Genomic DNA, 11,604 nt, shown 5'->3' with positions numbered 1-11,604 from the left:
GTGTGTGTGTGTGTGAGTGTGTGTGTGTGTGTGTGCGAGAGCCGGGCGAACCCAAGGTGGAATCCTCGGGCGCGGAGCTCCATGAGCGGCGGCCGCGGGTACGGCGGGGCCCGGCCGGGCTCAGCTCCGAGCTCCGAGCTCCGAGCTCCGAGCTCCGAGCTCCGGCTCCTTCCCTCTCTCCCTTTCGCTGCCTCACCGCGCTCCCCTCCCCCAGGCGCTGCCTCGCACAGGCCCGAGCCGCCCGCTTGCATCGGCCTCACCCCCCCCTCTGCTCTCCGCAAATTAACAATCGGGGCTAATTGGCCCCCGTTCCCCCCCCCCACCCCGGAACCTGCACTTCGCGTCTCGCCGTGGCTTTTTTGTTTTTGCTCTTTGCCGTTCGTGCCTCCGAACGCTACTTGGCGTGGAAAGAAGGAGAAGGGGAAAAAGTTGGGAGCGGATGGCTGTAGTTTCTTCTCTGCGATCCTCATTCATTCCTGCCTGAACCTCCTGTTGCATAAATGATGCTCCGGGAGCGAGGCTTTGCCTTTTTTTTGCTCCTCCGGATTTGGGTTTAAAGAGTGGATGTTGCCGGGTTTGGCTCGCCTCTTTGGAAATACAATATCGCTTTTTTTTTTCGTTGTTGTGTTTTTGGGTTTTTTTGTTTTTTTTTTTTTTTTGCTGCCCCTCCATCTTTTTTTTCCCCTCCCTTCTTCTTCTCAACCACCCACTCCCCCGACCCCCCCCCCTTGAAAAAGCAAAATCCGACTGTGTTTCCTGCAAGGCTCGGGATTTCTGATTGCGGTTATTTCCATGTTTCTAGGTTTGTGTGATTTTGCTAAAATGCATCACCAACAGCGAATGGCTGCCTTAGGGACGGACAAAGAACTGAGTGATTTACTGGATTTCAGTGCGGTAAGAAACAACGGTGGAAATTAGCAACAGCTGAAAAAAAAAAAAAAAAAATTAAAAAAAAAATTCTAGCTGCTCTGGTAACAAAAAGAAAATCCAGCCAAAAAAAAACCCCTAAAGCGACAAAACCAACCCCAAACTGTGCTCTAAGTGCATTGGGCAATTTTTAATCAGCAGCTAGAAGCATGGTAAATATATTTTTTTCGCTTAAAAAAAAAAAAAGAAAAATCCAAACTGAGTATTTTTAGTTCTTTCTGATTGCGTGTGATGGGAGATGCAGGCGCGTTCGCAGCTTGGTTTCATGGCTCAAATCATTCCTGCCAAAAGAAACGCCCCGAAAATTGACCATTTCTCATCCTTCCATCGTACCGATATTGCACTTTTATTGTGCTTTCGATTTCCCGGCGCCGTTGGCACACCGGCTAATTCATTGCTAATGACTCGCTGATATTCTCCTTTCCGTTCTCCCCTTGTTTCCATTACGGGCACATGGAAAGTGCAAAGAAATCCACGACCCGTCTCACTCGAAAGTTTCCCCTGCAACCTCCTATGCCTTGTGCTGGCATTAAAACCTCTCCGAGCTTTTGATCCCCGCCCCGGGCAGGATCGGGGCAGCGATTTTGGAGGCCGAGAGGGATTTTTGTCCCCCCCTGGGCCGCTTTGGAGGCCGAACCTTGCGCCGGACGCGTGCACTTGTCTACTTTTGTCAGGCTCCCCCCTCCCCCTCCAACCCCTTCCTTCCTTCCTTCCTCCCTCTATCCATCCCCTCCCTTCCCCCCAAGATGTCAGGAATATCTCTCTATCCACTTTAGTTCTTGATTTTGTGCTGCGAGAGGCGCCTCGGCTCGCTCGGCCCCCCTCCCCTCTGGCTTTTCCCCCTTGCGTGCTCCATCCAGCCTCGGCTTCTGAGGGATGGCTCGGGGAAGTTTGGGCAGCCAGCGTAGCCTGCGGCAGCAGCCTCGCAGCCCCCTCTCTGCTTGGCGCTGCACTTTTCCCATTTGTTCCTTGGCTTTTTGCAGCCTCTGACTCAGGGAAGGTGCGTATTATCCACTAGACACGTCGGAGAAGGGAGAAACCAATTAGGGTCGAAATAAATGCTTGGGAAGAGAGAGAGAGAGAGAGAGAGAGAGAGAGAGAGAGGAGTGCGAGAGGGAGGGAGAGGGGGCGAGGAGCGAGCCTGGCTTCCAATTGCTCGGTGGGAGAGACGGAATGAGAATTTAGGGCAGGTGGCACTTGGCATTATTATTATTATTTGGGTTCCCACATGCCAGGCAAATCCCGCAGCGGCATGGAAATGGACGTCGCTACGTTGATGACCAAGGTCGCGACCCATCCCCAACTTTTTTCGCATTCCCAAATTTTGTTGCTCGGAGGAGTAAAACGCTGTTAGGGCTCCGAGGCTCGGGCGAGAAGGGCGGATGGTTTGGGAAGCCGAGGAGCTTGAGAAAAGCGGGACCGCAATCTCGCTTCGCTTCGGGGGCAGACAAACTCCTCAGGAATGCGCCGGCAACTTTCGGCCTCGCCAATTGCTCCTTTCGCACTAGTAATGCCTCTTTGTTTGTTTTTGTTTGTTTTTTTTGTTGTTGTAGATGTTTTCACCTCCTGTGAGCAGCGGGAAAAATGGACCAACTTCCTTGGCGAGTGGACATTTTAGTGGCTCAAGTATGTACCCTGTTTTTTTTGTTCCGTGCGTGGTAGCGAAAGCGTTGGGATTTATTTGATTTCTCCGTGGGCATTACCTTTGTTGTGGTGCTTTAATCTCTCGTGGGGGAGCGGATCCGTTCGGATTGCAGCGGAATTATTCCTAAGAGCCGGTTATTCTCATTCTGATGTTGATGATTGTTGTTATTATTATTGTTATTTCCTCAAGCCTGGGAGGTTTTTAGAGCGTCGCCACACATTTGTGATTTTTTAAAAACCCCTGGACTTCGCCTCTGTTTAATCATTGCTTAAAATTGTTCTCGTTTTCCAGTAGATTTATCTTTTCCCTTTAGCGATTTGAGCCCTGGAGAATTTTTTTATTTCCAATTCCAAAGCCTGTCTTTGTCTGTCGGGGACGATCGTCCAAACCTCTTGTGTGCAAATTAATTTTGTGCATTAGAATTGAAGGCTGTAGCAATAAAATAAGTATCCCAGACTAAACAGCAGGGGACAAAAAAAAAGTCTTTAGGATTAGAGAGGGCTGCGTGCTGATGGAATCATTTTTGGGAATGCAATCATTCCAGTGACTTTCTGTTGCTGCTTTCAGACATGGAAATGTTTGGGATGACTTTGCAGGGCCACCTTTTGTCAGCACAAAAGCGTTTTGGGGGCTCTGTGTGTGGACAGGGATTGTCTGGCACCCCCAGTTTCTGGAGGGGTTTCTCTGTGCCTGACCAACGAGAGCTCCCAAAGATCCCCGTGCGCATTTCCCTGCTCTGGGATGCAGCCCAGGTGGGGGATATTGAATTCCCAGCCTATCCCACATGCCAGCACACTGTGTGTGTGTGGGGAATCCGAGATGCACAGAGAAACCCTTCCTGGCAGGGAGTTTCACACCTGAAATCTGCAGCTTTGCTCTTTTCAGGGGCTCCTCGTTATTCCATGCACTGGGGCATCGTTCTGGTTTTGATTTCCTGAGCGGCATTTCGGCTGGGAAGTTTGCTCTGCTTTCCTTCACCTCAACACTCATTTTGTGCCTTTTATTCTATTGATTCTAGTTAGGCTCTGCTTCTTCTAATTAGGCTCTAAATGACAACCTGGGTTTGTTTTATCTTCCCAAACTTGCTTATATTGTGAACTAGCAACTTGCTTATATTGAGAGATGGCAACTTATATTGAGAGATAGCAACTTGCTTATATTGTGAGATATCAATGTGCTTGTATTGAGAGATAGCAACTCGGAGAATTTTGCTCTTGGGCTGGGTTAACTTTCCAACCATGAGCTCTAGGTTTGAACCCTGGTTTTTGTCCTTTTCTGCCCCAATTTTTGGGAAAGGGATGAGGCCGGCTCTCGGTTTGTTTTCGCTGGAGTGCTTGTGCCAGACAAATCAATTTGTCACGCTCACAGCCCAGTCCAATGCAGCAAGCAGCACTTGGGCTGACAGCAAATGACTCCAGAGTTATATTTATATTTATAATTATATTTATATTTATATTTATATTTATATTTATATTTATATTTATATTTATATTTATATTTATATTTATATTTATATTTATATAAGAATTCCCTCCTAAAGCTCACCTCTGCAGTCATTGGTATCAGGAGCGCGAATGGGAGCGGGATTCGGTTTGGGTTTGAGAATGGAAAGAATGGGAGGAATTGATTTCATGAGCTGCAGGAAATTAAGAATATGGAGTTAAAAGGCACTCAAAACAACACCTGGCCAGAATTGCAGAGAATTGCCTGGCTGAGGCTGTTTGTGTCATTATGCAGAATCGCATCCTGCTTTTCCTTCCCCTCTGAAGTTTGAGCTGACCTTTAAATATTCCTCTTGCCAACCCAGATTGCCTGCGCTAAACCCAAAGTTCTCTGGCACAGAGGGGAGGGAAAAAGGGAGATTAAAATAAAAAGCAAAGTAATCCCAAGCAGGGAAGTGAAACTAAGCGGACTTTAGGAAGTGCGGGAATCATTCCCGTGGCTTTTTTGCTCGCCTAATCCGCGCTGCCGTGTTGGGAGAAGAAAGTAAAACCCCCGCTCCCCTTTGGAACGCCGAATTCCACAAACATGGCTTCTCCCCATGTTCCCAAGCAGGGGAGGAGAATGGAATGTAACCTGAGCTCCAGCCGGGCCATTCGCAGGGAGCATTTTTCACATGAAAGCCTTTTTTTTGTCAGCCGTTTGATGTCGGCAGGTGTTCGGAGCATCGGCAGAACCGGGGCACATCCCTCCCATTGCCATCCTCGTTGCAAAGTGATTTAATAGCTGTTACTTCACTTCAACAATGGGCTTGCTTTTTGCTTTTTCCTGCTTTATTTTCCCCCTTTTTTTTATTTTTTTTTGTATTTATTTCATTTGCACCGACTAAAATTTTGGGACGAGTTCGCAATGGCTCCCATAATCGGAAATTTGAAGAGCGGATTTTTGAAAGAGCTTTTCCCCCGGGTCTGTCACATTTGACATTATTTCGCTTTTTTAGCTGTTCATCAAAAGCCCACATCTTCCTGAATCCTTTCAGTTTTCTGCTGCTGCTATATTTAAAGGCTGGAATTTTTTACCTCCGTTTGGGAGCATCTGTTCTGGATTGCCCACTCTGGAGCTGCTTGAATAGCGTGTGGGTGGCAGCAAAATCCGAGAAAAGCGGAATTTTTATCATTGCCCAGATTAAAAAAAAGGCAAAAAATCTCCAAGCAAAAAGTCCCTCGAAAGGATTTCAAACCTCACTTTTCATTTTGGCCTGCATTAGAGCAACAAATGAATTTATCCCTAACGAGGGAATCACAAATCCAGCGCAGTTTCACTTCCTGAGGTTTTGGGTTGGGTGTGGAAATCCTAACGAAAATTGCGAGGTTTTTGGGTTTGGAGTGTGGGAAAGCTGCAGGATTTTGGTGTTTGATCCTCACCCAAATGGAATTGGGGTTGCTCAGGTGAGGGATGCGTCAATTTGAGAAAAAACCAGGGCTGAGTTTGGTGCAGAAATACCATTCAAAAGAATAAAAAAGAGAGAGAAAAAAACCCCCTATAATAGAGATTTTTATTTCTCCTCCTCTTTCCTTCCATGCTACCTTAAATATATTGAATAATTCAGAATTCTGCAGCCAAATGTCACTGGGTGTGGGGACGCTGTGCTGTCCTTGCCTCCAAATTTCCATCTTTCACTGCTGATTTTTGCACAAATCAAGCGATTTAATTGTTTTTTTTATGAAGTTTAGTGATGGCTGGATCAGGATCTCAGGGAGTTGGGAACAAAATGAAACCTGGCTCCGAGTTCAGGGAAAAAAAAAATAAATATGTGAGGTACAATTTGGCTTTTTCCTCTTGGATTTGTATTCGTGCCACTCCCAAATTCAGGTGGATTTTTGTTAGAATTCTTCTGGAATTTTGTGGCCTGAATTCCCAAGGAAAGCTCAAACATTTACTCCTGGTGGTAAACTTGTTGTAGCTGGGAATGGCAGCAAAAAGGTGATCGGAGCATTGAAATACAACGACAGCTCTGCAATTTTCTAAGGAGCGGTCACGGCTTCAAAATCTTTTCTTTTCCCCAAAAATATTCCCAGCTCCCAGGGGGAGAAAAACTGGGATAACCTGGGAATGTTTCAGCTGATGGAGCACAGAAAAATGAATATACATGGCAGAGGATGTGCCATCTGCCAGGGGCTATTCTGCTCCATCCTTCTCCCTGCAATAATTGAATTTACCATTCTTGATGGGCAAAATTCGGTGCCAAATTCCCTGGAGGGGCCTGCACTGATTTTGGGCTCTCTGGGCCCCAAAAATTCACCTCTGGGTCCTTCCAAGCTTTCCGGCCTGGAAATTCGGGCATTGATTTCCATCTCGGAGCTGCTTGCAGGGAAAACTCCCTGACAGAGCAAAGGGCTGTAATGCCCAAATAAATTCTTAATTAATGCCCCAAAATTCTTAATTAATGCCCAAAATTCTTAATTAATGCCCAAAAAAATTCTTAATGAATGCCCAAATTCTTAATGAATTTTAGATTTATTTTAATGTTGTTGTAGAATTTGTTTTGCTAGCGAACTCTATCCTGCAGAGAGGTTGGAGCATCGATTCCTTCCTCCATGGGAAATGTGAGGCAGCTGAGCTTCATCCAGATGGAAAAAATGGGATTTTTTGGGTGGATTGTTGGTGTGAGAGCAATCACCACATCCCTCAAGCCTACTTACTCCTGCTAGTAATGGCAGTAGTAGCTGCGTGCCATTGTTGGAGCCGGCGCTGCCCGACTGCGGGCTCAGGACGATGCTCTGAAAATTGGGTTGGGTTCTCTCCGTGTGCTTTACTCAGGGTTTACTCCAGGTTTATTTGTGGCACAGCAGAACAGCTGCCAGGCTGCCAGGAGAGGGGTGGCAGCCATGGCAGTGCCATGCAGGATGCAGGCGCCATTGCAATCGGGATTGGGCACCGCCGCGTTCTCTCCGTGCCCTTTCCTCAGGGTTTACTCCAGCTTTGTTGCGGCTCTGTGGCACAGCAGTGACCCTGGCACAGGCTGCCAGGAGAGGGGTGGCAGCCATGGCAGTGCCATGCAGGATGCAGGCGCCATTGCAATCGGGTCTGGCCGATGCTCTATACCCGGGATTGGGCACCGCCGGGTTCTCTCCGTGTGCTTTACTCAGGGTTTACTCCAGGTTCATTTGTGGCACAGCAGTGACCCTGGCACAGGCTGCCAGGAGAGGGGTGGCAGCCATGGCAGTGCCATGCAGGATGCAGGCGCCATTGCAATCGGGTCTGGCCGATGCTCTATACCCAGGATTGGGCACCGCCGGGTTCTCTCCGTGCCCTTTCCTCAGGGTTTACTCCAGCTTTGTTGCGGCTCTGTGGCACAGCAGTGACCCTGGCACAGCAGTGACCCTGGCACAGGCTGCCAGGAGAGGGGTGGCAGCCATGGCAGTGCCATGCAGGATGCAGGCGCCATTGCAATCAGGTCTGGCCGATGCTCTATACCCAGGATTGGGCACCGCCGGGTTCTGTCCGTGCCCTTTCCTCGGGGTTTACTCCAGCTTTGTTGCGGCTCTGTGGCACAGCAGTGACCCTGGCACAGCAGTGACCCTGGCACAGGCTCCTGGGGATGGGGAGGCAGCCATGGCAGTGCCATACAGGATGCAGGCGCCATTGCAATCGGGTCTGGCCGATGCTCTGCGCCCGAGATTGGGCACCGCCGGGTTCTGTCCGTGCCCTTTCCTCAGGGTTTACTCCAGCTTTGTTGCCGCTCTGTGGCACAGCAGTGACCCTGGCACAGCAGTGACCCTGGCACAGGCTGCCAGGAGAGGGGTGGCAGCGATGGCAGTGCCATGCAGGATGCAGGCGCCATTGCAATCGGGTCTGGCCGATGCTCTATACCCAGGATTGGGCACCGCCGGGTTCTGTCCGTGCCCTTTACTCAGGGTTTACTCCAGGTTCATTTGTGGCACAGCAGAGCAGCTGCCAGGCTGCCAGGAGAGGGGTGGCAGCGATGGCAGTGCCATGCAGGATGCAGGCGCCATTGCAATCGGGTCTGGCCGATGCTCTGCGCCAGGGATCGGGCACCGCCGCGTTCTCTCCGTGTGCTTTACTCAGGGTTTACTCCAGCTTTGTTGCGGCTCTGTGGCACAGCAGTGACCCTGGCACAGCAGTGACCCTGGCACAGCAGTGACCCTGGCACAGCAGAACGGCTGCCAGGAGAGGGATGGCAGCGATGGCAGTGCCATGCAGGATGCAGGTGCCATTGCAATCGGGTCTGGCCGATGCTCTATACCCAGAATTGGGCACCGCCGGGTTCTGTCCGTGTGCTTTCCTCAGGGTTTACTCCAGCTTTATTTGTGGCACAGCAGTGACCCTGGCACAGGCTCCTGGGGATGGGGTGGCAGCCATGGCAGTGCCATGCAGGATGCAGGCGCCATTGAAATCGGGTCTGGCCGATGCTCTATACCCGGGATTGGGCACCGCCGGGTTCTCTCCGTGCCCTTTCCTCAGGGTTTACTCCAGCTTTATTTGTGGCACAGCAGTGACCCTGGCACAGGCTCCCGGGGATGGGGTGGCAGCGTTGGCAGTGCCATGCAGGATGCAGGCGCCATTGCAATCAGGTCTGGCCGATGCTCTATACCCGGGATTGGGCACCGCCGGGTTCTCTCCGTGCCCTTTCCTCAGGGTTTACTCCAGCTTTGTTGCGGCTCTGTGGCACAGCAGTGACCCTGGCACAGGCTGCCAGGAGAGGGGTGGCAGCGATGGCAGTGCCATGCAGGATGCAGGCGCCATTGCAATCGGGTCTGGCCTATACTCTATACCCAGGATTGGGCACCGCCGCGTTCTGTCCGTGTGCTTTACTCAGGGTTTTCTCCAGCTTTATTTGTGGCACAGCAGTGACCCTGGCACAGCAGAACAGCAGCCAGGCTCCCGGGAGAGGGGAAGCGGCGGCGGCAGGTGCCATGCAGGATGCAGGCGCCATTGCTGGCAGCGTTCCCGGCCTTCCTGCCCTGTGCCCAGCTTGCCAATGGCAGCGCTGGCACTGCTGGCTGGCTGTATGTGGGTGGGAAGGGACAGGCTCCCTCTTTGTCATGTGTGTGCGTGACACCCGCTCTGTCATGTGTGGCAGGCTGGCCTGCCACACGTGTGCGCGGCGTCTGCGTTATCCTCTGCGCGCGTGGCGGCTTTGTCATGTGTGTGCAGGGTCCCTTTAGGCACATGGATGTGCGTGTACAGACATCTGCTTTGTCACACATGTGCGTCCTTTTGTCATGGATGGGCGGCTCTCAGTCATGTGTGTTACCCGCTTCCATCCTATGTGTGTGTGTGTATCCTCCATGCTCCATGTGTATCCTCCATGTTGTGTGTGTATCCTCCATGCTGTGTGTGTGTGTGTATCCTCCGTGCTGTGTGTATCCTCCATGCTGTGTGTGTGTATAACCTCCATCCTATGTGTGTATCCTCCATGCTGTGTGTGTCCTCTGTGCTATGTGTGTGTGTGTGTAACCTCCATCCTATGTGTGTATCCTCCATGTTGTGTGTGTGTGTGTAACCTCCATCCTATGTGTGTATCCTCCATGCTGTGTGTGTATCCTCTGTGCTATGTGTGTGTGTAACCTCCATCCTATGTGTGTATCCTCCATGCTACGTGTGTGTATCCTCCGTGCTATGTGTGTGTGTGTGTGTGTATCTTCCACCCTATACATGTGTGTATCCTCCACCCTATGTGTGTGTATCTTCCATCATATATGTGTGTGTGTATCCTCCACCCTATGTGTGTATCCTCCATGCTATGTGTGCGTGTGTATCTTCCACCCTATACATGTGTGTATCCTCCGTGCTGTGTGTGTGTATCCTCCATCCTATGTATGTGTGTGTATCCTCCATGCTGTGTGTGTGTGTATCCTCCATCCTATATATGTGTGTGTATCCTCCGTGCTATATGTGTAGCCTTCGTGCTATGTGCGTGTGTATCCTCTGTGCTATGTGTGTGTGTATCCTCCACCCTATGTGTGTGTGTATCCTCCATCCTGTGTGTGTATCTTCCATCATATATGTGTGTGTGTATCCTCCATGCTACATGTGTGTGTGTATCCTCCATGCTGTGTGTGCATCCTCCGTGCTATGTGCGTGTGTGTGTATCCTCCGTGCTACATGTGTGTGTATCCTCCATCTTATATGTGTATCCTTCATGCCATGCATGTGTGCATCCATCCTATGTGTGTGTGTATCCTCCACCCTATGTGTGTGTGTATCCTCCATCCTATATGTGTGTGTGTATCCTCCATTCTATATGTGTGTATTCTCCAACCTGTATGTGTGTGTGCATCCTCCACCCTACATGTGTGTGTGCCACCCCATTCACCGCCAAGTTATGTTCAAACCCCAAACCAAAACCCTGTGGGACATCAGGGACACAGAAATCAGAATTTCTGCCAGAAAATCCCCAAAATCCTCGGGTTCATTCCCTAAAAACCAGGGATTGGGGTTGTTTTTGTGCATCCTACATGTGTGTGCATCCTCCACCCTACACGTGTGTGATCCATGATCCCAGCCAAGTTCTGTTCAAACCCCAAACCAAAACCCTGTGGGACATCAGGGACACAGAGATCCCCAAAATCCTCGGGTTCATTCCCTAAAAACAGGGATTGGGGTTGTTTTTGTGCATCCTACATGTGTGTGCATCCTCCACCCTATACATGTGTGTGATCCATGATCCCAGCCAAGTTCTGTTCAAACCCCAAACCAAAACCCTGTGGGACATCAGCGACACAGAAATCAGAATTTCTGCCGGTGCACAAATGGCAAAGCACAGAAATGCCTGGGTTCAATCCCTAAAAAACAAGGATTGGGGTTTTTTTGTGCATCCTACATGTATGTATCCTATACCCTATACATGTGTGTGCATCCTCCACCCTACACGTGTGTGATCCATGATCCCAGCCAAGTTATGTTCAAACCCCAAACCAAAACCCTGTGGGACATCAGGGACACAGAAATCAGAATTTCTGCCGGCAAATCCCCAAAATCCTCGGGTTCATTCTTAGCCATAATCCCTAAAAACAGGGATTGGGGTTGTTTTGTGCATCCTACATGTGTGTGCATCCTCCACCCTACATGTGTGTGTGCCACCCCAAGTTATATTAAAACCCCAAACCAAAACCTTGTGGGGCATCACGGACACAGAAATCACAATTTCTGCTGGCAAATCCCCAAAATCCTCGGGTTCATTCTTAGCCATAATCCCTAAAAACAGGGATTGGGGTTGTTTTTGTGCATCCTACATGTGTGTGCATCCTCCACCCTACATGTGTGTGTGCCACCCCAAGTTATGTTCAAACCCCAAACCAAAACCCTGTGGGACATCGGGGACACAGAAATCAGAATTTCTGCCAGCAAATCCCCAAAATCCTTGGGTTCATTCTGGGATGAAACCCCTAAAAACAGGGATTTTGTGCATCCTACATGTGTGTGCATCCTCCACCCTACATGTGTGTGTGCCACCCCATTCACCCCAAGTTATGTTCAAACCCCAAACCAAAACCCTGTGGGACATCACGGACACAGAAATCACAATTTCTGTTGGCAAATCCCCAAAATCCTCGGGTTCATTCCTA

The 11,604-nt window shown here is 49.9% G+C and overlaps 1 protein-coding gene across 1 annotated transcript in view; it reads left to right on the top strand.

The window, feature by feature from the left end:
• The first annotated feature begins 802 nt into the window (after positions 1-802).
• LOC141727326 (transcription factor 4-like) overlaps positions 803-11,604 on the top strand; it is a 93,530-nt gene continuing 82,728 nt past the window's right edge. Inside the window, exons 1-2 of the mRNA XM_074533798.1 lie at positions 803-894; positions 2,481-2,553. Coding sequence (XP_074389899.1) covers positions 823-894; positions 2,481-2,553 — 145 coding nt within the window. The 5' untranslated portion in view covers positions 803-822. The remainder of the gene's footprint in view (positions 895-2,480; positions 2,554-11,604) is intronic.

Source organism: Zonotrichia albicollis (assembly GCF_047830755.1).
Source record: "Zonotrichia albicollis isolate bZonAlb1 chromosome Z unlocalized genomic scaffold, bZonAlb1.hap1 SUPER_Z_unloc_1, whole genome shotgun sequence".
Taxonomy (NCBI): Eukaryota; Metazoa; Chordata; class Aves; order Passeriformes; family Passerellidae; genus Zonotrichia; species Zonotrichia albicollis.
Note: the sequence above shows the minus strand (reverse complement) of the source record. Positions and strands in the feature narration are given on the sequence as shown.